General features: G+C 48.4%; 8 protein-coding genes across 8 annotated transcripts; 3 read left to right on the top strand and 5 right to left on the bottom strand.

Annotated features, from left to right (window-relative positions):
• Window positions 1-250: 250 nt before the first annotated feature.
• Window positions 251-1,007, top strand: I303_108267 (uncharacterized protein; the record flags this gene model as incomplete). Its single annotated transcript, XM_018410676.1, has 3 exons — window positions 251-294; window positions 366-650; window positions 749-1,007. 3 exons carry the CDS (start codon window positions 251-253, stop codon window positions 1,005-1,007), a joined length of 588 nt encoding a protein of 195 aa, XP_018260486.1.
• Window positions 1,008-1,354: 347 nt separating this feature from the next.
• Window positions 1,355-1,699, bottom strand: I303_108268 (uncharacterized protein; the record flags this gene model as incomplete). Its single annotated transcript, XM_018410675.1, has 1 exon — window positions 1,355-1,699. One exon carries the CDS (start codon window positions 1,697-1,699, stop codon window positions 1,355-1,357), a length of 345 nt encoding a protein of 114 aa, XP_018260485.1.
• A 2,192-nt stretch (window positions 1,700-3,891) lies between these two features.
• On the bottom strand, window positions 3,892-4,437 carry I303_108269 (uncharacterized protein; the record flags this gene model as incomplete). The annotated part of the gene is made up of 1 exon (XM_018410674.1): window positions 3,892-4,437. The coding sequence occupies one exon, from the start codon at window positions 4,435-4,437 to the stop codon at window positions 3,892-3,894; it is 546 nt and encodes a 181-aa protein (XP_018260484.1).
• Window positions 4,438-6,223: 1,786 nt separating this feature from the next.
• Window positions 6,224-7,479, top strand: I303_108270 (uncharacterized protein; the record flags this gene model as incomplete). The annotated part of the gene is made up of 7 exons (XM_018410673.1): window positions 6,224-6,402; window positions 6,496-6,526; window positions 6,607-6,646; window positions 6,722-6,804; window positions 6,920-7,023; window positions 7,174-7,291; window positions 7,375-7,479. 7 exons carry the CDS (start codon window positions 6,224-6,226, stop codon window positions 7,477-7,479), a joined length of 660 nt encoding a protein of 219 aa, XP_018260483.1.
• Window positions 7,480-7,622: 143 nt separating this feature from the next.
• Window positions 7,623-10,699, bottom strand: I303_108271 (uncharacterized protein; the record flags this gene model as incomplete). The annotated part of the gene is made up of 10 exons (XM_018410672.1): window positions 7,623-8,622; window positions 8,690-8,895; window positions 8,949-8,981; window positions 9,032-9,110; window positions 9,169-9,279; window positions 9,338-9,603; window positions 9,669-9,787; window positions 9,836-10,046; window positions 10,105-10,286; window positions 10,435-10,699. The coding sequence occupies 10 exons, from the start codon at window positions 10,697-10,699 to the stop codon at window positions 7,623-7,625; spliced, it is 2,472 nt and encodes an 823-aa protein (XP_018260482.1).
• A 458-nt stretch (window positions 10,700-11,157) lies between these two features.
• Window positions 11,158-13,451, top strand: I303_108272 (asparagine-tRNA ligase; the record flags this gene model as incomplete). The annotated part of the gene is made up of 7 exons (XM_018410671.1): window positions 11,158-11,281; window positions 11,350-11,735; window positions 11,805-12,131; window positions 12,214-12,536; window positions 12,605-12,686; window positions 12,808-13,302; window positions 13,368-13,451. 7 exons carry the CDS (start codon window positions 11,158-11,160, stop codon window positions 13,449-13,451), a joined length of 1,821 nt encoding a protein of 606 aa, XP_018260481.1.
• A 125-nt stretch (window positions 13,452-13,576) lies between these two features.
• I303_108273 (uncharacterized protein) lies at window positions 13,577-16,735 on the bottom strand (the record flags this gene model as incomplete). Its single annotated transcript, XM_018410670.1, has 7 exons — window positions 13,577-13,613; window positions 13,702-13,900; window positions 14,031-15,425; window positions 15,491-15,730; window positions 15,809-16,214; window positions 16,286-16,413; window positions 16,540-16,735. 7 exons carry the CDS (start codon window positions 16,733-16,735, stop codon window positions 13,577-13,579), a joined length of 2,601 nt encoding a protein of 866 aa, XP_018260480.1.
• A 303-nt stretch (window positions 16,736-17,038) lies between these two features.
• I303_108274 (uncharacterized protein) lies at window positions 17,039-22,542 on the bottom strand (the record flags this gene model as incomplete). Its single annotated transcript, XM_018410669.1, has 14 exons — window positions 17,039-17,421; window positions 17,510-17,663; window positions 17,752-18,684; window positions 18,774-18,842; window positions 18,925-19,054; window positions 19,116-19,177; window positions 19,247-20,147; window positions 20,199-20,551; window positions 20,605-20,799; window positions 20,863-21,093; window positions 21,161-21,453; window positions 21,510-22,079; window positions 22,145-22,253; window positions 22,309-22,542. The coding sequence occupies 14 exons, from the start codon at window positions 22,540-22,542 to the stop codon at window positions 17,039-17,041; spliced, it is 4,617 nt and encodes a 1,538-aa protein (XP_018260479.1).
• Window positions 22,543-22,696: the final 154 nt, after the last annotated feature.

The following is a 22,696-nucleotide window of genomic DNA, read 5'->3' on the forward strand; positions in this document are numbered from 1 at the left end:
CCTGGAAAAACTATGTCATCATCGCGATTATAAACATCACTTCGAGGGTACTGAACATCACCAAAAACGTCTATAAGCAGAAACAAATACCATATACTATTCATCTGGAGGTCTTATACTGAGTCTCAGAGGCAGCAGACAGCTCTTGCAAATTTGTCACTCACTTCTCAAACGACCTTCTTCTTCTGCTTGACCCAATCTATCTTTGGTCGCCCTACAGCGCTCTCGGTTTAAATCAAGAATATCCAATATGTCTCTGCGTAGTGTCTTGGACCCCAAGACGGTCAAAGTCTCGTAAGCATCGATGCCCCAAGGAATTCTGTATCACACATTGATCTGACTTGCATGCCCCTGATCCATCTTAGGGTATCATCCACCGCACCCGGCTCATCGAAGAAACACCTCTTAAACCCCTCAGCATCCGATGAAGGCATACCGTGGTCGTCCAATATCCCTTCATCGCTACACCTGACGTTTGACACGCCTGTACAAGCGAGTCACTTTGCTCTGACTTTTCAAGGTGGATTCGTATCGACCGCTGTGTCGGTATGGGTAGCTCGATCGGAAGACGCAGAAGGAGGAGTTGGCTTGGGTCTAATGATGGGCGGGAAAATTTACCCTGAAGACAGGAATAAGAGGCAGGTGTTTGAGTGAGTAATCGATCCCGTGGCGATTGTCATTTGAGCTGGACAGTGTACTAGATCGTAAGACGCGAGTGTTCGACTGATATTTTCGGCGGAATTTGCAGGATCCCATTCCCGCCTACAGGTCTATCACCTACAGATGAAGTACCACCATCGACCTCCGAACCAACGATCACGACTGAGATCACCGCTGCCGAAGCAAACTCAGGAGCTGTCAAGGCGCACCCGGACGGACAAGGTATAGTGAAGAAGCACAGCCACGACGAGCTACCGTATTTGACGGAGTTGAAATTGGAATTTGAGAAGAGCTCGGATCAGTACGGAAGAGTCACGCTCTACTCAATCGAGGTGCTCAAGGAGTGAGCCAAAATATACGGGAGGCACAGTACTCATTCAGTCAGACATCAACATCGTGGATCTGAACTTGCGGACAGGGCTAGGCTTCCGATAGCATACACGGAATATCCTCAGAATACCAATTTACAATAGTTGCCTGGTTTACGACGGGCACGACGATACTGCAGTCGAATTGACAGTCTGTCTTTCGAAAGGCATTCGCATGCATAGTGGACCTGAAACTGAAAGCTCCCCACTAGTCCACATATCTCCAATTCGCCTCCTGTTGACAAACACTACAACGGCCAAGTGCCTTCGCACGCAATCATGGTGACCCTATGGCCCTTGATTGACCATCCACGGTATTTTCCCAATTACTGAGTCGAATAAGCACTCAGCTCGTTCAAAAATCGGCGTACCAGGGTACGATCATTGTCCGAGCATGAAGCCGTATCTATGCTCAGTCGAACTTGGTTTAATTCTCGGTTGCCTACTGTATATACGGAAGACTTGGCAAGACTAACGTCGGTGAGCAATTGATACTCGGTTGAACCTTGAGCGAAAGACATTCTGATTCTACCCGCCGCTGTTTGCGTTTGAGCATCGATTGGAATGGTCGCTTCATCCTGGAAAGCTTGTGAGGTTATAACTCGTCTTCCTTGAAGGGCTGCGAGGAGTGCGTCACCAGACGGTGTTCGGGTGTGATGAGTGGAGGACATTGTGCGATCGCGATCAATCAAATCGCGGTGGTTGTTGATAAAATTGGTATTGATGTTGGCTATACTCGCTTGTGAGCCTTTTTCTTCCAGATACGACGAGATGACTGCTCTTATATAGACTGAGGAGGGTTAAATCGGCGTATCCATAAGTCAATCGATGAGTTTGATACAGCGTACTATCGGCCTGCGGAAGTCAAATAGTCCTGACTTCCCCGTCACACAGAAAGGAGTTATGAATAAAGGGTTGATGGTCTCAGTGAAATGCTAACTCTACACGATCCGATCGCCCGGCGGAGCTGATTGATGAGGGAGGACTGTTGATAAGACCTCAAGGGAAAGCTCCATCATCACACAGAATTCAAGAAGATAGAAGCGCTTCCCACTATCTATGCAGCTGAGGAGTTGCGCCGCTTCAATGCTTGCGAAGAAGGATCTGGATTGCAATCTGACCGACAGGTCCGCAATCTGTTCTGCCTTTCGCATCAGGTAATTGGACTCTGCGGAGTCATAAGCAGAATCATGGATAGGAGGAAATCTTGAGTGGGGGAAGATGTTGAAAATCCAACGGGTTTTACCGTTATCAGTTATTGCCATATCTCCATGCGTCGATATTGTGCTGGATGAATAATCGGACGCTGAACCCGACGAGGATGATACAGGGATAATGGAAGGATCGCCGCTAGAATGATAGTATGGTTGTACAAGCTTATGGACCCCATATCTTTACAACGTTAGGCAACCATGAGTAGCTCTTCATTCGCCCGAAGGCATTCGTCTACAGTGTCAACTACGAGCATCTCTAAAGCTGATATATCATGCCTAATGATCCAGACGTACTGAAATTCTGGATGACGACTCGGCTCCTGCTGAGTCGGAATATCGGAACATGGTATCACCATACAGACTCATCAACCTCGAAGTTGAAGTTTTTACCATCAGCCGCACTGTTCTTCCCATTTGCCCCAATGACCTGTTTCTCGATCATCTTGCGGATGATACGGTTGACTTCCCGCCTGTGTGTATCAAGCGCTTTATCGTTATCGCGGATCGAGCTACTCATAGAGAGCCTCAATTCAATCAGCCGACTTTTCATATCACCTCCCCGTTTCAGAGCCGACAGATGACCTGTGAGCTCTTTTCGCATTTCGTGAAGCAAATTGGATTGCCAAGACCCTGATGAGAATCTTGCTTCAATGTGTCCGATCGAATCAAGCTGCGACCGAAGGTCAGAAGATTGCTTGCTTGAGAATGCCGAAGGGGCGTCCGTATCGGCTTTCTGGATGTGGTTGTCTCGCGCCACTCGGATGGAGAGCCCGGTTGATATGTGGGATATGAGTTCTCAGCTGTGCTAATGGAGGAGTGGGTATTGCAAAGATGTTTGTCCATTCTGTGTCAACGGTTCTCTAGAAGAGATCAGCACTTTTCTGTGGTTTGAATAATGTCAGGATGCCTTGAACGATAACCTCAGATGATCCACCTAGTTATCTTGACCGCTTATCGTGCGACATCGAGTCAAATGAACGTCCAGCGACGAAAACCAGATAAGATAAGTGATTCCTTCTATCTCGGAGTAAGCCTTAATCTTCTGACACATCTGATTCTCCTGTAGCGATTGCAAAGGAGCGACCAAAGTGAGTCACAGCGATACAGACCGGGTGCGAAGTGTGAGCAATGTTCAAAGACCGCCTTGCCGAACCGATGAAAAGGTTCGGTTCGGCGGTGCTTGAATGTGATCATGCAGACAACATGCCTGATTCTGCTGGATTCAACGTCGGACGTCATTTTGGGATACAAGAATCGACGACACGCAGAGCCTCGTGTGGCGCTTCACCAGCGACTCGTTGCACGGCGTGTTCACCTCTTCAGACTGCTCGAATGAGTCCGAAAAACAGCTTGATGAAAGATCCTGCTTGCAGAGCCCGCCTTTAGTGGCTCAATGATCCACTCGCCTGAATTGTGGAACGGACTGCTGTGTAGGGAGCCACAAAGTCCAGATCGTCTTGCGTCGCATGGGGATATACTGTATTCTCAAAGCCCGAAGCCTATACCATCAGGACGCCATCAAAAGAATGCTGCATGGCTATCAGAATAGTATGATCCTAGATCACTCCTCCGTGCCATATGAGGGGCTCTCCAACAAGGACACACGTATCGAGACTGACTCCCCTCTTCTGTTGTACGCCTGACCGGCCTCAGACAGAAGCCGCGGACAGCTTATCAACGTAGTCTGAAAGCAGCTTGATATCGCCCATAGTCGGTAACCCTCCATCGGAAGAGGATGGTAAATTCTCGACCCCAGATCTTCGGGAGATATCGTCGACGCTTGACTTCAGCCACTCAAGATCGGATCGAGGGGTATCGCTGAAGCACGAATAGTCGTTCACACTGATACACGCCAGCATGTTCCGCTGCTTGGAAGTGGCGTCGAAAGCGTGACTGATACGTGAGGCAGCAGCCTGAGTTTGGAGATTGGCTGAGATGTTCGATTCCGACTCGAAAAATGGTCCGGAGGGCCTGTGCCCGTTGGTAAGTCTCAATAGATGTCCACTGGCTTTACTTCTCAGGTCTTGTTGAACGGCTATGCCGCCAGAAGAAGGGGTATACGCGCCCGGATATTTGGCCTGGACCCCTTGCAGACTTGATCGGGAGTCTCCTCGGCCTGACGAATAGCCAGAGGAGTCGCCTTGGTAAGTGTCGGGAGAGGTATCTGCGACAGCCCGAGAATGTATACCTGACATACTGAAGTCTGAAGTGGTTGATGAGTTTCAACGACGAAAGAGAGGATTCGAAGGACAGTAAGTGTTATATACTTTGCGCAATGAGCAGGTGAGGGAGGGCGAGAGAGTATGCGATGGGATGCTACCTTTTGTAATATGGCTATACAACAAAGGATCCCAGATTACATTACACACAGTACGAGGGGACCAGAAGACGTCACGTCTCTTGTGAGCTGTTCCATGATTGTGACAATCGCGTCATAGTCCAGCGGAGTAACTTATGTGAGTAACAAGGGAGGCAAGAAGTGACCTCATATTGTATTGCGATCCACTGCTTGATCGGGACCGAGGTTCTCCTCAGCCTCTGAAGAGGATATTCCACGAACGCATTGAGGATGAGGAAGAAAGTACTGAGGAACAGACTCGTTCATGCCCAAAAGAGGAGTGAATAAAGCGATGAAAATACCCATGACACCTTACCCGTGCATAGGGGATCGGCCCATGAGCAAAGGACGACGAGATTGTATTCCACTTTTGACCGTTTGACCAATCCTTTCTCCCTCAAACTTTGCCACCGATCGGCTTTAGACTCTCAGATAATCTCTTTCCTGAGGCTTACATCCCGCCATACTCGGGTGCTGTCTATCGATAATCAAGCCAATGATCTCACTTGCTTCGAGGTAATTCCTCCCAGTCGAAGAATCATGATTATCCTGATTCTCCGCCTCGGATTGTACGAGGAGCCTCCTTTTGAGTTGCTTCGTAGCGTTTTTCCATCCCGAACTGGTATCACCGTAGAGTCATCAGATAACATGCAATTCAACATATTATTATCTTGATGAAGGCGCCGATTCATCATCATCGCTATCGAAAGCGATGGTCGTTGTCTTTGATCCTGGACGGAAGGGTCGCTCTGACGTTTGACAAAACATCTCTCTCATCTTGACTCAGTGAGAATACGTTCGAGCCGGAGCGACTTGGCTGTGGTATACCATGTCGCCGAGAGGTTTTGTCGTTCGTCCTCTTCGAAACGACTGGCATCGTAGCTGTCCTGAGAAAAAACAGTCCTTCAGGTACTGTGATCTCAGGGTCTTCTGCATCTACCGAAGTAGGGTCGATAGAGGTGAGCTCTATCCATTCGTTTCGTGAGTCGCATGCCTGCCCTGATGAGTCTGGACTTTTGGCAGATGACTGGTTATCATGTGGCATGGTTCCGCGCGGTGCTACAGTAGTCGTAAGTTGGAGCGATTGATCGTAAGCGGCTCGTAGTTGAATACGTCTCAACTCTATGGCTCGCAAGTATGTGTGAGGTTATCAACAATGGTCTTCTCCATGCCATACTTACCCGCAACAGTCAAGCCACAAGGCTATCTGTCACAGTGCCCTGTCATTCGGCGTCAAAGGAGTGCATTCGTGCGAAGACAAGATATCGAGAAGAAAGGACGTAAATGACGCCGTGACCAGCCAAATAGCCTACTGAATTGAATAAGCTCTGTTAGATTTATCGAAGGTGAAAGTTTGTCAAAGTTTGCATCAACCTACAGTCAGTCAAGCGAAGGTGAAGCTATCGTCATCTGGTGTACTGTAGTATGCATACCAGGAAAGGAAGACGATGAAATTGATGCCACAAAACGCGTCGTTGCCGCTTATAACCTTATCCAGCCAAAGTCCTCGTGCACCGAGCATCCCTCCACTCTTGCGGTCCACTTCACTTTCATCTTGAGCTTTTCCTCCTTTCCACCTTCCAGTCATTTCCATATTTACACTCAATTTGATCCGCCTTCTGACTGACTACAAAGTGGATACAATGTCCTGTTCCCACGAAGCACACGATCACGGTCACGACCATGATCATAATCACGGTCATTCACATGAAGTTCCCTTGGAAGTCTCGCCGCTAGACTCATTATATGGTCAGATCGACTTACCGAATGTTACTGCGCTGAATGCTGATGGAGGTGGGGAAGCTGGTCGGAAGGTAATTAAGTGAGCTTCTCATACGCATACTCCTCTCTTCTTGTAGTATCTATCATAATTTCAAAGAGGCTCTTTGAGCTGACGAGTTGGACAATCGCTCAGGAGCTGGGATATGAGGGACGACGAGACTCTGGTAAGTCCTTTGCGTTCGACGATAAGGCTAAGTGTCTCGATGTCTCGAGTTTCATGAGCTGATCTTCGAGGTTGATATAGTGGTGTGAGAGTGAAGTCGATGACGAGTTGATAATAATCAGTACGCACTCCGCTGCAACTTCCATGACGAATCTGGATTTTGGAAGGGATTCAAGCTGACCCGCTGCTGCATTAGTCCCATTCACCGCTTCCATCTCATTGCGCTCTATCACCCTCAAAGCGGGTCCATCGGGCAAAGTCCCTTCAGAGATGCGTCTGGTGAGTTGGAACACGACGATTCATTGCGAACCTATTTCTATTAAAACTCACAGACTCACAAGGGTGGTACCGTGAATCTACTAGCTGAGGTTGTGATTTTGGAATTGGGTTGCAGTTCCGCGATAATCCAGGATTAGATTTTTCAGACGCTTCTTCCTCGACGCCGACACAGGCTTTCGACGTGGTAGATGTCAGAGAAGGGGTGGAGTATCAGGTCAAGTGAGTTGAACAGAGGCTGAATACAGCAGCAAGTCATACTAGTATAATGACTTGACTTGCCCTTCTCACTCAACGACAAATTCCACATCGTTGATAACCTGACCATGACTGACTGGCCTTGTTGTGCCATTCCATCGTTCTCCATCTCAGAGCCGCCAAATTCAACGGGCTGACTTCCCTCACACTATACTTCCCGGGCAACAACTCCGACGGCGAGGAAGAGACGACGAGGGTGTATTACATTGGATTACGGGGGACTCATCAACCTGTAAGCTGCTTGCTTCTCAACAATGAATTCGTACGATGTGATGCTTCTTCAGTGACTGATACTGACAGCGGAATGGCCCTTAGCTGCCCAATCGTCCGGGAGTGATTATTTATGAATCGTCAGCCAGACCAACGGATCACAAGGTCGATGGTGCATCTTCCGGTCAAACCTTCAGACCATCTTATTAAAGAATTGACATGATTCTAAACTGTACTCTACATATGATCCGATCTAATTATAAACGATCAACAAGCTACAAACACATCTCCCTTCGATGTACATGCGCCTGCATCAACGGATCTAATTCACATCATTATCCATCGATCTATCGCTACCTATTACCTTCGCTCTCTGTAGCCTCGTGCTCAGGTATAGTATCTGTCTTCGTATTTGATGGCGGGATCGGAACTGGCTCACTGACCAGACCTCTCTGTGAACCAGTGGGTACCCCAGCCCCAGCCCCAGATCCCGCCGAGACCGACTCCCTGCGAATCTGCTCTTCGACATTCGACTTGATTTCTCCCAAATTATCTCCTCCAGCATGCTCTTTATCCGCCTTGGCACCCATCTTCATCCACATTCCCACTACTCCACTCTGTTTACCCGTCGGCTCATCTACCGACCTTCCAATATCTTTCGCAAGTTTCAAGTCATACACTCCCGCTAGGGAACACAGGGGCGGGGTTTCTCCTTGAAGATCTCTCGTCAGATATCCATTCTGTCTGGCCAATTCTCGATCTTTGCGTTTTACCTCTCTCCATTTTTTCAGATCTTTCGAATACTTTTCATCCCATTCAGCTCGTTTATTCAGCCATTTCTGAATAGCTCCTCCGCCGTGCACTTGGCCTATCTCCTCTCGTAACTTCGGATCTAGTGCAGGGATTTGATCGATAGGTTCAAAAGCGCGTATTTTCCCATGAGTCGATACTCGCTCCGAAACGATATTACTGCTCCCTAATAAAGGTTCACTGCCTGATACAGTGACTACACCTTTAACGGGTCCTTTATCCCCTTCAGCACCGTCCGCATGTGTGGAAGTAGATGCAGAATCATCTGAGTCGGAAGACGCTTCAGATTCGAGGTCGGCCAGATCGATCTCTTCTTTGTTGGCTGCTGACGCCGCGGTAGATCCAATGATGGGTTGCGTGAGATCGATGGTGGATCCCGCGCGACTGCCTGTGGTCGACGTAGTACCGCTCGGAGGCACGGATGAAGATGATGGAGTAGTGCTGTTTTGCCGAGAAGGGTGTTTGAGGGAGTGGTGCGATTTCTCGTGGTGCAATTTACGTTGAACTGCCTTTTGAGCAGCAGTAAACGCCCAGATGTTGAAGCTGAGTAAAGATCTATCAGCCTCGCTATATAGTAGTGACATTTGTGATTGGGGGGGCGGGTATTCACTTGGCGGCAGCCCGATACATGTACTTTGAGCTTCTCGTCCAGCTCAAAGTGGGCACTACATGACAACATCCTTCGTAAATTTGCAGATGCACCTTGGTGGGCTTGTATTTGTTGACTAATCTGGCTTGATCGGGATATTGCGATAGTGTGAGGGAGCCCGGGGGATATTGAGTTGGCGAAGCCGCTTTATGGGCGATGTACATAATCTAGACACTTGATCAGCTTACTGCAGCATGTATGTACAGGAAACATGACTTACCTCGTCCCGCAAGAGCTCGCCACCACCACCGACCTATTGAATTGCGTAAGCTGAAATTAGCGGGTCTAGAGTCGCTAACTCACAATGAGCAAGGGACAAAGACCACCCAATGAGCCTTGATTGACCGGCGAGACAAGCGGATGAGTGAGCAGATTGTTGGGACTGTAATAAGCCTCATGAGCCTGAGCTTAGAAGATCGACGCATGTACGACCAACTCACCAATACATCTGTATTTGTTCGTCGAAATGTTGTTCTGAGCCATCGGGCATAGCGACCGTGATCCCACTACCAGTCAATGGGGGCCATGCACAACTTGGCTTATAGTGGAATCTGAGAACGAGCTATCAACTTGGACTCCTGGTCCACTGAATAGGGCTGCACCACGTACCCGGAAGAAGGTATGAAGTCGCCGCCGTTCCATCCACCTATACTGGGCATACTATGCGTCAAGTCCACCCAAGGCGATATCAAACTTGCGCCAGCCGGCATAGGTAATCCCATCTCCCGTATGAGCACTAAGAGCGAGATGACCATTCCTCCGCCTGCACTGTCCCCCATCATGATGATATTGGTCGGTAAGATTGGGTCGTGCGTTCCCGGAGGTGGATCTATGAGGTATAAGTAAGAAGCGAGTGAATCGAGAAGACCGCATGGCTGATAAATCACGGGTGTCAGACAATCATCTGGGGAAAGGTATATGAGAGAAGGGTGCAGCTCACGAAAGGGTATTGCGGGGCTAGCCTGTAGGCAGGCGAGAAAGCCCTGGCACCTGCTTTTCTAGCATGCCGTTGGACTTGATAACGATGTGTCTCGAGCGATGAGAAGAAGAACGCCCCGCCTGTCATCGGAAGTGAGCTGTGATCCAGACCCAAAGACCAAGACTTACCATGTATATACAGAATTACCCTTTCCTCCAAAACGTCTTTCCCAGCGTTATCCTTGATGCTCCCACTTCCCGCTGTTCCAGCTCGTTTCGGTAAATATCTCCAATAGTCAGTACCGTTATTCGTGCTGGTCTGAGCGGTGACTTCGCTCGTAGATTGACTAGATGATCTCCTGCTTGTAGTAGCCTTTCGCTTTATGTAGTCTTTTTGCATCTACCGGTATATCAGTCAGCTTGCATCCCCCCGCAAGAACAAGAACACCATAGCTGACCTCAATCCATTCTCCTTCCAGCGTCCTTCCTCTGATGCGCCACCACTTGCCGCCTCCTACAAGCTTGAGTCCACCACCAGATTCTCCTTCCGGTCCATAGGTTGACAGATGTCTTGCTAGTATGTCCTCGGCAGCTCGGATGTTCGTATCGGGTATTGTGACCGTTTCTCTCCTGACCCAGTCTATAATCTGTCGTGAGCTTGCTATTCCGCCGAAAGCCTTCTGCGCAGGCAGGAATGTCCGACATCACCAGCGATAAACAAGGACAGCTATTGACAATGACAAAGCCGACAACGTTTGTGAGGATTGATACTCGATGAGACGACTTACGAGGCGTCGGAACCCACATAGCCGTGAAACTTTGCACTTCTTCTACACCATGATGACTAGCAAATCCCAAGAAACGCCTTATGACTTTTAAGCCTTCTTCATAGCTCAGCTGATTCTCTGGCCCTCCTCCCGGTCCACCGGATTTTAACGATTGTTTCGATTGCGATTTGCGTTTCCTACTTGCGAACAAGTGGGAGAAGAACGTTGAGATTACCGTTGGTGTAGTTGCTACTGCCACTGAAGGAGTACCAAACCCGTGAGTCATGGTCGAGCAGGGAGGCAATACCCTCTGATGACTTTTGAGTGGATCAGGAGGTACTACCTGGGGATATCTATGAGAGCGATGAACGAGTGATAACTTTCACATATCTATTCGAATTTGTCGACCATGAAATGAGCTGGTTTGAAATGACGTACTAGCGTGAAGCCCGATCATTCATGTGTTTACCCGAATCCGATTAGATTGTGGAGAGAGTAATAACATGACGTGGCAATTGTCCTATGAGTTATCCCTTATCTGGTTATCACCGAGTCATATTCGCATGATACGCTCGGTTCTCTCTTTCCTTTCGACAAACGTCCCAACTTTTATTTACTCGAATTTGACTCAACTCTTGAAATTCTTCCTGTCGTACAAAGCGAAACATACAAGAGAGGAAGACTCATCTCCTCGCCCTCTGTCAATCCTCTTGTCGCATCGAGCATCGTCAGAAATCCGTAAAAATGGCTGCAAACGCCCAACCCTCAATAGCTGAACAAGCTCAAGACGTAGCTTCCAAGCTCGCTACCTCAGTCGCAGACACACTCAACTTTGCTGATAAGCAAAAAGAAGACGTGGACAAATCAGGTAAGATCAGCTATTTCTCATATGCTCGTCTGGGTATAGCTGTTTAGCTGACGGTACACCCGCGACAGGTCTTCCCAACCTTTACATTGACGAGAAAGCAGGATCTGATACCGAAGGGACCGGTGCCGAACTCTCCCCCTTCGCAACCTCTTTAGCAGCTTATCAATCCCTCAAACCATCCCCCGAGAACGATGCCAACCCTACATCGATAGTCAACTTGCTCATCCGCAAGCCTGATTCAGTGGAAAGAAACGAATGGGTCGAAATTTCCACGTCGGCCAAGAAGAAGTTGGTGAAGAACATCTCTGGGTGGAGGAAGACGGAAGCCAAAGCTTTGGCTGAGGGTGAGAAACAGCAGAAAGAGAAGGCTGCTCAAGAAGAACGAGATAGGAAGCGAAGAGAGGAGGCTCAGAGTGTTGTTCTTGTCGACGACGACTCCAAAGAGTCTAAGAAGGTCAGCTATCTGGCGGTCTCTATCCAGGAATGCGATCACGAGCTGACTAGAGGGAACCTATATGTACAGACCAAGATCTTTGCTGTTCCTGAACTTGTTGGATCCCGAGTCCGAATCAACGGATGGGTCCACCGATTCCGACCTCAAAAAACCAACTACTTCCTTGTCGTGAGAGACGGTACAGCGATGTTACAATGTATCTTATCTGGAGACTGCATCAAGACGATAGATGCCTTGGATCTGACAACGGAAAGCACGGTGGAATTGGTAGGAACGGTGGAAAAAGTGAAGGAGGGTCAGACTGCTCCTGGAGGAGTGGAATTGATTGTCGACTACTGGAAGATCATCGGTAAAGCTCCTGGAGGATCTGATGCGTTCGAAGGAAGATTAACGAAGGTATGTTAGCTAAATTCTCAGAACCGGTCAGGGTAAAGATAGAAGCTGATATGATATGCTGCCATGCGATATATGGATGTAGGAGACCGACGCGTCGATCAGAGCAGATTTGCGACACCTCGAATTACGTGGAGAAACGGCTACTTCAGTTATGAGAGTCCGAGCGTTATTGCTGAGAGCGTTCAGAGATTCATTCTACAAACGACGAATTACCGAAGTCACCCCTCCGTGTATGGTACAGACCTCTGTCGAGGGTGGATCGACTCTTTTCGAATTTGATTACTATGGTGCCCCTGCCTACCTTACGCAGTCTTCCCAACTGTACCTCGAAACTGTATTGCCTTCTTTGGGAGATGTCTACTGTATTCAAGAGAGTTTCAGAGCCGAGAAATCGTTGACGAGGCGGTGAGTCGTGTTGTGACAGTGAAACTAATAGATTGATTCAACATGCTGATTGTCGTGAAATCGTCCAGACATTTGTCCGAATACACCCACTTGGAAGCTGAGTTGGTGTTCATCCAATTCAAGGATCTTTTAGACCACCTCGAGGATATGGTGGGTACAACATTCTTTGCGACCTTACCAAGCTCTTTAAGATGGCTTCATAGCTATCGAGAAAAGGAAAAGTACAAAAGCATTTGCTAAGCTAATTAACGCACTTCCATTCGTCTTCCAGATCTGCGAAGTAGTCGACACCTTGCTCACTGACCCTGTCTCCTCCGAGATAATCAAGACCCTCAACCCAGATTTCCAACCGCCTTCCAGACCATTCATGAGGATGGACTACCGAGACGCCATCAAATACCTCAACGAGCACGGCATCAAGAAAGAGGACGGGTCAGACCACGTCGTAGGGGACGATATCGCCGAAGCTGCCGAACGAAAAATGACCGACCAGATCAACCGACCTATCATGTTGATTCATTTCCCGAAACTCCTCAAAGCGTTCTACATGCAACCTCTTGCCTCGGCTCCTGATTTTACAGAATCAGTCGACGTGCTCATGCCCAACGTCGGGGAGGTCGTAGGTGGATCAATGAGGATAACGGACTACGATACCCTCATGGCGGCCTACAAGAGGGAAGGTATCCCGTCCGATCCTTACTACTGGTTCACCGACCAGAGGAAATACGGTACGACCGAACATGGTGGTTATGGTTTAGGTGTCGAGGTGAGCTAGTAGCCAGTCTCATCGGTAGTGGCAAGATAGCTAATTCGTGCCCTCAATTGATGTAGCGATTCCTCGCTTGGTTGCTCAACAGATGGACTGTACGAGAGTGCTCGCTCTACCCTCGATGGATGGGCAGAGCTACCCCATAAGCGATTGTTCAACGAGCTCGAATTCAAAACCGGCAAACGTTTGGCGCCTTGTTCATAGATAGAGATATATAAGTCATCCATCATCATGCATGCCGTCTATCATGTCTAAATTCGACACGCGCGGTTCACGCGGTCCACCCAACAACGATATCTAGCACAGGGCTATCAAAGGTCCAAGGATCAGCTTCCGTGCAGGGATGAAATATCGAAAAACATCAATGAGTTCAGTCAGTGTGCCAATTCGACTCACCTTATCGTGAAATCGATTTCATCATTGATCCCCTTTATCCGCAACGCCTCGATCTTATGTATCCCCTCTCTCAGCGCAAGGAAGCGTATCCTCGCTGAGAGACTCGTGTAGGGTAAGAGCGGTCCACAGCGTATATCATTCTCGAGAGGGATGATCGCCGGTGCAGTCGACAGATGACTCGATAAAGCATGTTTCAAGACTACATCGACAAAGCCAATCAGTTCGGGTCAAATAGGTCCACCAGCTCATTCGTTTCATTGATTGCCTGAGGTTGCTGACGAGATGTCAAAGCAGTCCAAGGAGGAAAAGTCCAGTGTGACCTGACTCACCAAGATCATCAACCCCCCAATCAACCTCATTATCTCTCTTCTTCCTCCTACTGAGTATATCTCTCATTCTACTTTGCACTTCCGCCTGATCCGAACTGGCACTTGCGCTCGAGGAACTTCCTGGTCTAGGCGGTATACAAAGTTTGAAGCGGCGAATCTCCTCGGATTTATTATGCACGAACACTTCCAATGAGAACGTCTCGTACGGCTTGATGATCCCATTCGAGCCACCTTGTAAATCCCCAGCATTCCCAGCCCACGAAGTCAAGGTGGTCGGAAGAAGTTTGATAGATACCATCAACCCATTCTCTTCTTTCGTCAACCCCGATTTGCTCGTCGAAACCACTCTGTTAGGATTCCCATTACCATAACCAGTCTGATTAGCCGGATGTTGATTGATCAGTTGACTAGGCATCAATGGTCTTTTACCACCATTCTGCACTCTATCCTTATCTTTATCCTTCTCCATCGAGAGTAGATACGCCAATGAATATCGTTTATCCCCTGCAATAGCGTTGGTAGGCATCGAAACACCCTTTGAGTTCCTATTACCGTTGTTGTTCTTGGATAAGAGCGCCGATGAGTTCGGCAAGTTGTGTAAGGTAGTTGGCGAAGAAGCGTAAAACGAAGTTAGATCCAAAGAACAATTCCACCTAGAATGGAATTCCTTCGTTTGGTATTTGTATCTCCCCGGCGAAATGGTCGAAAATGGTCTACCAATGATAACGATGGAAACAGGTCGGATCTCGTCGTTCCTCCCTAATGACTTGTTGACTATCTCTTCTATCCCTTCTTTATGGTGATCCCCTCCTTGTGACGCCGTGTTCGAACTTGCTATATCCACTTTATATAGCAAATTATACTGCTCGATACTCCCCAATCGGAGCGGAAAATCGATGGACTGCCTCTGATTCTGATTCTGATTCTGATTCTTGATCAATTCGGTCGAGGCTTTTCCGCCTTTCCCCCCTACGTCAACTTTGACTTCTGAGACTTCGAAGCCGTCGTCCAAGCTCGATTCGGGCGAATTCTCAATCTCCACACAGAGAGTTATACATCGTTCCCCTTCTTCCTCTGCTTCTGGTGTGGGACCAGTCAGAAGCTGGGGAAGAAACAAAGTCCGCATTCGCACCCTTAGCCCTGGAGCAAGGGATAAAACCCTCCGGTATGATTTCCGCAAGGTGGTAGAGATGATGGGTTGGACGGAACTCGGCGGGTGTCCTCGCTCGCGACTTGCTCCGGAGGACGTAGATGAAGGCGTGATTATGGTTGGTGCGGTGATAGGAGTTACTGCTGAGAGTGGTAAGGGTGAGTTGTTGTTATTTGATGAGGATGGTGCAGCCAAGTCTTGTCGAAGAGAAGGAGCGAGACGAGTGGAAGGCATCACATCGTTACCTATCACACAGCATTTCGTTCAACAGGATTTAATGAATGACATGCAAGCTGAAGAGGTGACACACCTGCAGCTAGTCCACCAAGTAGATCGATGTCTTCCAAATTCGCATATTCGTCCTGATCATCCTCATCATAAACCTCATACTCCGTTCCATCCGTACGTATAGTAGTCGTGCCACTGCGTATCGAAGCGGTATCGACGCTCTGAGCATTCCTCCGGTGCGTCTTGGTATGACTCTGATCTCGAAGTGTCACGGAAGCTGTGAGTGCCAGCAAGGGGTTTTGGATCTGCGTTCGAACGTATGCTACGAGAGTGAACGAACTCAGCCGGTCCAATCCGGTATTCTACTACCAGATTGACGGAGTGCTATTCAGGGACTTACCGATGGGCACTTCCCCTCTCCAAATTATCTCCCATCCCTCATTTGTCTTAATCACTTTCCTTCCCGAGCCAGAAGCAGCAGGCCCAACATGTACTTTCGGTCGTCCTTCTTCCCACGGACCTGAAGCCTCCTCTACGGCGCCTTCCCAGACTACCACACCCTCGACATTCGCGTACTGCTCTTCCCCCGCATGCATCGCAGGAAACGGATTCGGCGTGACTGGCGGATTCGACCCGTCTGACGCGCTGCCACCCGTACTTTGACCCATTGGGGTATGGGGTGTTGGAACCATCAAAGTCGAGCTCGACGATATGGGCATACCTGACACCCCTATCGGAGTCGCTTGCGTTGGTTTGGGTGGTAGGGCCATAGGTAAAGGAGGGATGAAAGAAGCGGTCATTGTCAGCTGGTACGGAAGACAACCGTCAGCTGGCTTTACCCCCGGACGAAAAGGCGAAACCTGAAAAGACAGCCCACCTGTAGCCTGCCCAAGAACCTTAACATCTCGGAAGTAGGTTCTTTAGCCTCTAAAGCTGGAGTTCCAGGTAAAGCCTGCACTGCTTCGTTAGGTATATGCATAGCGAGGAAGTAAAATAGCTTCTCGTCTGATATAGTCGCAACAAGTTCAACATTCAGCTGGGTTTCTTGCTGAGTTCAATATACAGGACCTCTCTACATGGTGACAATGTCGGGAAGGGGAACACGCTTGATGATTGATGTTTGACACTTACCGAAGAAAGCTACATCCCTCGTTGGTGAACTCTCTAAGTTATTCCACCATGATGTTAGGCTCTCCGAAGTACTCTCGTTTGGCTCGGTCGGAAGGGATGATATCTCCGGGATAATCAAGTTGAGCGAAGATGAATGGAAGAGCGTTTCATATTGCGCCTGCGCCTGCGCTGAAGAAGTGAGATTGGGCGAAGGCATCTTATCCGAATAGAGCTTTGATTGCCTCGCACCAGCCCATAGATCTGTAGCCGGATGATTGGTAGGGGTGTGATGGATGACTCTATAGGTACAATGCAACAACAAAGAGCGATAGTATTGAGAGTTAACGCTCAGCTTGGAATCGCTCGACATCAAAATACGGAGTCTCCACAAATTCACTTCACACTTACTTCCGACGTCGCGTCTAAAAGTCAAAACCAAGCAAAGATGCATTCGAAAGCCCACCGAAAATACTATGTATGTCATTGTAGAAGTACATGCAGACCAACAAGCGCCGTTCAATCACTCTTCATCATCACTCTCTTCTTCCTCCCCTTCCTCCTCATCCGCATTATCAGCGGACTTAGTATTCTCCAACACCCAAGCTTTCGCCCTCTCCTTGGCTTTCTCTTGACCCTTCTCATCACCTATACGCTGCTCAGTCGTCAACAGCTTCTTAAACAAGAACTTTGCTTTCTTACTCGTCAACTTCTGATTTAAGGCTCGATCAACTAATCCCCTGACTCCGTGTATATCATCGATCTTGGCTAATTGATCGATGTATACTCCCCACAGATTCAACCTCTTCGGGAATCGATCAACAAGTCCTTCGAACAAGGTTTTACCTCGTTCGGCATCACCGTATTTGAATTCGAGCAAAGAGATCTTCTCGATTGTCTCGACGTCTGAATAAAATCACACTATATCAGCAATAGCGCCCCAACAAAGCGTAGCATTCAACTGTCATCACGTCTCGGGTTCAGTTGAACTTACGCTTCGACTTGTCTAACGATTTCATAGATCTAGGTAACAACGCTCTGGCAGCTTCGGTATCTCCTTTCTTCAGGTAAAACTCGGCAAATCGGGTCCACGAATCAGGGTGCGCAGAGAACTTCTTGACTATTTTCTTATACACTTCTTCCACAAGCTAAGCCCAATTAAAAGGAACATCAGCATGGACGTCGATCTGGTTGTCACGTCACCGTAGCAAGGGTCGAAGGGATCGCATTACTCACATCATCTTTACCAGAAACCTGAAGCGCCTCAGCGTATCTGACATGTACAGCCCGAGCATCGTTGTACTGCACTGCCTCTTTGAAGACCTTATCCATCGAATCGGTCGTTCCAAAGCTCAATTCCAGATTGATCAGCGCCATCCAGATATTCAGCTTCTCATCTTCTTCTCGGTAATTGATCTTGTCCAAAGCGAGTCGACCGATCTTTCGGGCTTTTTCAATTTCGTGCAGCTGTAAGTGGAATGACATGTACTGAATCCACAGGTACGACGAGTTTGGCGAAGCCAATAAAGCACGTTCGAATTCCGAGGTCGTCTCCGGCCTTGAATCCGGGGCAGTGGATGTCAAATCTTCCAATTTCGATCTCCCTTTGCCCTTGGACTTTTTCGAAGCGGTCGTGATCTCTTCGTCCTGATCGTCTTCATCCTCGGATTCAGAAGACTCGGCAGAGTTAGCTGCTTCGCCTGTCCAGTCGAATCCGCCTGATACAGCTAAGCCAGTTTTTGACGATTTGGTTTTTTGCCTGGTCGGAGCGGTAGGCTTCTCCGCAAGGTCTTCCTGATCGTTCTCGACCTCCTCATCTTCTTCATCATCCTCTTCCTCGTCTTGTTCCTCATCATCCTCTTCCTCGTCCTCATCCCCCTCCTCTTCTTCATCACTGCCCATCATGATGACATCTTCTTCGTCCTCCTCCTCTTCGTCTTCATCGAGACCCTCCGCTTCTTCCTCACTACCAATATCTTCCAGCTCTTCTTCCTCCTCTTGATCTTCGTCTTGGGCTTCGCCAAACTCTTCTCCAAAGTAGCTAGCTTTGATACCGAAGTTGATCTTCTTCTTCTCCGCATCGATACTCAGGATCTTAGCTTTTACTTGATCGCCCTCTCTGAACGATTTGAGAGCCTGCGATACATCTTGTTTCTTGTTATCCGAGATCTAAACAATCAGTTTAGGATTATTAGCAAAATGGTCCGTCCCGACTGGAATTCCTGCCACTCTGGCAGTATATTGGTCACTCAACTCACCTCTGATTTATGGCATAAACCAGAAACGTCACTTCCGTCGATTCTCAAGAAGATACCGTACGCTTCCACCTGTTCGTTCAGGTTTCAGCTTACAATCCTACCTCACATAACATATCGCTGCAGAAGAAAAGGTAGAGGTTAGAGGACTCACCTTCTTGACTTCGGCTACTACTTTTTGGCCCTCCTCAAAATCGCTCAGACCAAGCTTAGCGACCGTCTTAGCTTGTTTAGCGGGGTTCTTTCGGAAAGTCATCTCCACCGAATTATTCTTCTCGTTGACACTGATAAAACATATTAGCTTGCAGCCTTTTTCAGGTAGTATTATTCGACTCGTCATCTCACCTAATGATTTTACCGATGACTAATTGGTTGACCTCAAATTTCGACTGCCAATCCTTCACGAACTGTTCCAAACACAATCAGGTCCGTCCAACGGTCACCCACAACGGTAGAATGGCGAATTTGGGACTCACCTCATCGAACAGCTCTTTAATCATCACTCTCGCCGTGACCTCTCTTCCAAGACTAACGAAGACTCCATGACTGGCGACGTTCTTGACCAGACCTCTGACACTTTGACCTTCTTTCAAGCCTTTCACATCGCTCACTTCTCGGTCAACTACCGATCCCCCGCCAGATACTTTGGAAGGTCTCGAGGAAAGGTCAACCGTCCGCTTCGCCTTGTTGACAGCTAATACGTAGACCTTGATTTCTTGATCCACACTGAACGGCGCATGGCCATCCACGAGTGTCGACAGGTCATCGACGGCATCTAAAGGATGTATTCTACCTCTGATCTTCTTTGGTAGCTGGATATTCGTTCCTCGTTCCGTATGTTCAATCACGTGTCCCGTGAAGATATCACCGATGTTGATCTCGTCGATAGCTTTGATATTCTGCGATACACCCGATGCTGATGCACCTTCTTCCTTCTTTTCCTTCTTACTCTTCGTCTTCGTCTTGGTAGAAGTAGCAGTGGAGTTAGGCGATTTCTTGATGTTCACAATGATCAGACCAGATACCGGATTTTTCGAGACGACGACCAGATCTTCTATCTTATCGTCCACTTTCAACGTCGAGCGCAACTCGTCAATGCCCATATGACGCTGATTCGACAGATTGCTCAAGGAGAGTAACGAGGTTAATCCCGATTCGGCAAGTTTGACAACCACTTGTTCTTCGTGTATCGCCGAAACACTTCCAGAGACAGCATCACCCACTTGCAGCTTCTCGGCAGCTGATGCAATCGGGTTCGGGGCGGCTTGTTTGGCGGACACCACTATCCTCTCGTTCTCAGGCTGGACATCTAATATTCGCACAGTAGTCGATTTACCAACATAGAACAAGTCATTCAGGTTTTTCACGAATGTTTGACTGCACCTCATCGTCAGCGCGACCAAGACAATTGCAATTCGGCGAGCTCACCTTGATTCAGATAATGGCATGAAAGCCTTGATTCCTCCGAATAAGTCTACGATACAACCCTTGTCCATGATCTTGACAATAACAGCAGGCATAACTTGACCGACTTGCATGTCCGCAAATCCTTGAGGGATATCATCAGCGGAATCCACCAGAGATTTCTTGAGCGTAAGGACCACTCGATTACGCGAAGGCTCGATGGCGAAGACACGCGCTTTGACCGATGCCCCGACCTTGAACCGCTTTTCGGGGTGTTTGAGCTTGATGTCTGCGTAGTGATTGGGGAAGACTATACCGTCCACAGAACCTGATAGGGAGATGAATAGCATCTTGTCTGCGAGACGGTGCACAGTTCCCTGTTGGACAGATGATCAGCTTGTGTCAATCTCGAGAAAGCGTCTCGACTCACCTTGAGAATTTGACCGATCTTGAGCTCGCCCACTTGCATAAAGGTCTGATCAAGGACTTTTTGCTCGAACGAAAGAAGCACGACACCATCCAGGGGAGAATGGCCGATGACTCTCGCTCGATGCAATGTACCCGCTTTGTACTGTGCTGTACCATTTGACAGGACAGCTACCCGCTCGTCTGAGAGGTGACTTATCTGCAGAATGGCGGTATCAAGGTCAGAAGACGGATTATATTGCAAATTTGAGATTTGGCTTACATGGCAGAAACCGTCCAGGCCATCACTAGTCCTGACAATGACCCCCCAATCCGGCATAACCCTAATTACCTTCACGCTTTGGTAGAGCTTCCCAATGGGTATCGCATGTTCTAGAGGTGTATCTTCTCCTTCTTTGGTAGGACTGGTCAGGTTGACGACATGAGGTAAGGCGGAAAGAGCAAATGTTGGAGGGGTTGCGGCCAGATTGTCGTATATTATCCTTGCCCGGATCTATTGACCGGATCAGCCCATTCGTGCCATTCGTACTGGCAAACATAGCAAGACTGTGTATGCTTACCTTTTTACCGATCTTGTACTTCTCCTCCACATCATCTTCACCCAAGGGCAAGTGCGCCAAGTCTATCGTACCATCGTAGAACCCGCACACCTTGACATTCAATCCTGAAGGCACCACAGCGGTGATCAGGGCTGTTATCAGGTGTCCGGGCGTGAGCGAGCCGACAGTGGTGACTTCGCTGACAGTGCTTCGCGTTATTTCGAGGGGTTCAAGCGATAATTGAGCAACTCGTCCGCCAGCAGTAAGCGAAGACACGGTTACAGGGAGTAACTGGCCGGGTATGAGAGATTTGGCTGGAACGATGGTGAGTTCAGTCCCGTCTGTTCAGTCAGAAACAGAGATAACTCACTAGGAACATGCTTCTCGACTTCTTCTTTACTCAGCCAGCCATCTACTGTTCCCTCGTCAGGATTCGACCCAATTCCTACGGTGTATCCTTTATCTTCCTCAGATTTGATCTCTCCGACTAGGAAGTATCCCTTCTCTAGATCTTTCTTTGATACATCGTTTCCCACTTTTTCGGGTATCAACGTCACTTCCACTCGGGCCGCTAATCGGTTGGTCTCGCTAATAGGGTATTGCGAGATAAACGACTGACTCGCTGTGGGGTATACGTTGAGTACTTTCGCAGGGACATATTGTCCGGGATAGAATAATTGGGAGAGATCAGGCGCAGAAGAGGCAGATTCGTCATCTGATTCATCTTCATCATCTTCTTCTTCTTCTTTGTCCGAATCTACAGCCATCGCTTCTTCCGCTTGAAGGAGCTTGGTAAGGGTGTTGGAGATTTCAGTGATGGGGACGTGAGCGAGAAGATTGTTGGGAAGGGATAAGACAAGATGTAGGGGCAGTATGGTGTGCACTCGAGCGAGAACATGAGTACCAGGGATAAATCGTTTATAGTTCAGAATCTCGACTCCTGCAAATCAAGCAACCAGAAATATAAGTTCCTCGCAAACCTTCAGCAGGATCACTAAAGCTCACGGATAGTATCCTCGTCGTTCTTCTCCTTCTTCCTGACCTCATTCTTCTTCAACCTCTTGATCTGTCGATCACTCAACTTGTTCTTCCGTTGATTCCCCTTTGAAGCGGCCTAAATTCAAGGTGTCAGCTAATTACAATCCAATTCCTTGATCTTCCTAGCTTACCTCAGCTTTAGCTTCTTCCTCAGCTTCTCTACGACCCTCAGCTCTCGTCTGCTTCAATTCCAAAGGCGTCAGACTTGATCCTCCACCACGGGGAAAATCGGTCTCTTCATCCTTCAAAGCGGAAGTGAAAGACGGTGCAGGTCGAGCTGCCGAGCTGCTTTCGCCAGTCTTGACCTTTTTCAAGTTCGAGGAGCCAGCATCGGGCTGATTTCGCTTCTTGTTTTGGATAGCCATATTGTCCTCCCCTCGGCTGTTGGTTTTGTCTAGGTATGAAGAAGTATAGTATGCTGAAAATTCTATACCAGCACAAATGAACTGGTGGACATGATTTCAGCGTCTTGCTCTCAAAATTCTGGTTTCAGGCACGGTGCAGTTAAGTGGTGTACCT

The sequence above is a fragment of the Kwoniella dejecticola genome, chromosome 11, assembly GCF_000512565.2.
Source record: "Kwoniella dejecticola CBS 10117 chromosome 11, complete sequence".
In the NCBI taxonomy this organism is placed as follows: domain Eukaryota; kingdom Fungi; phylum Basidiomycota; class Tremellomycetes; order Tremellales; family Cryptococcaceae; genus Kwoniella; species Kwoniella dejecticola.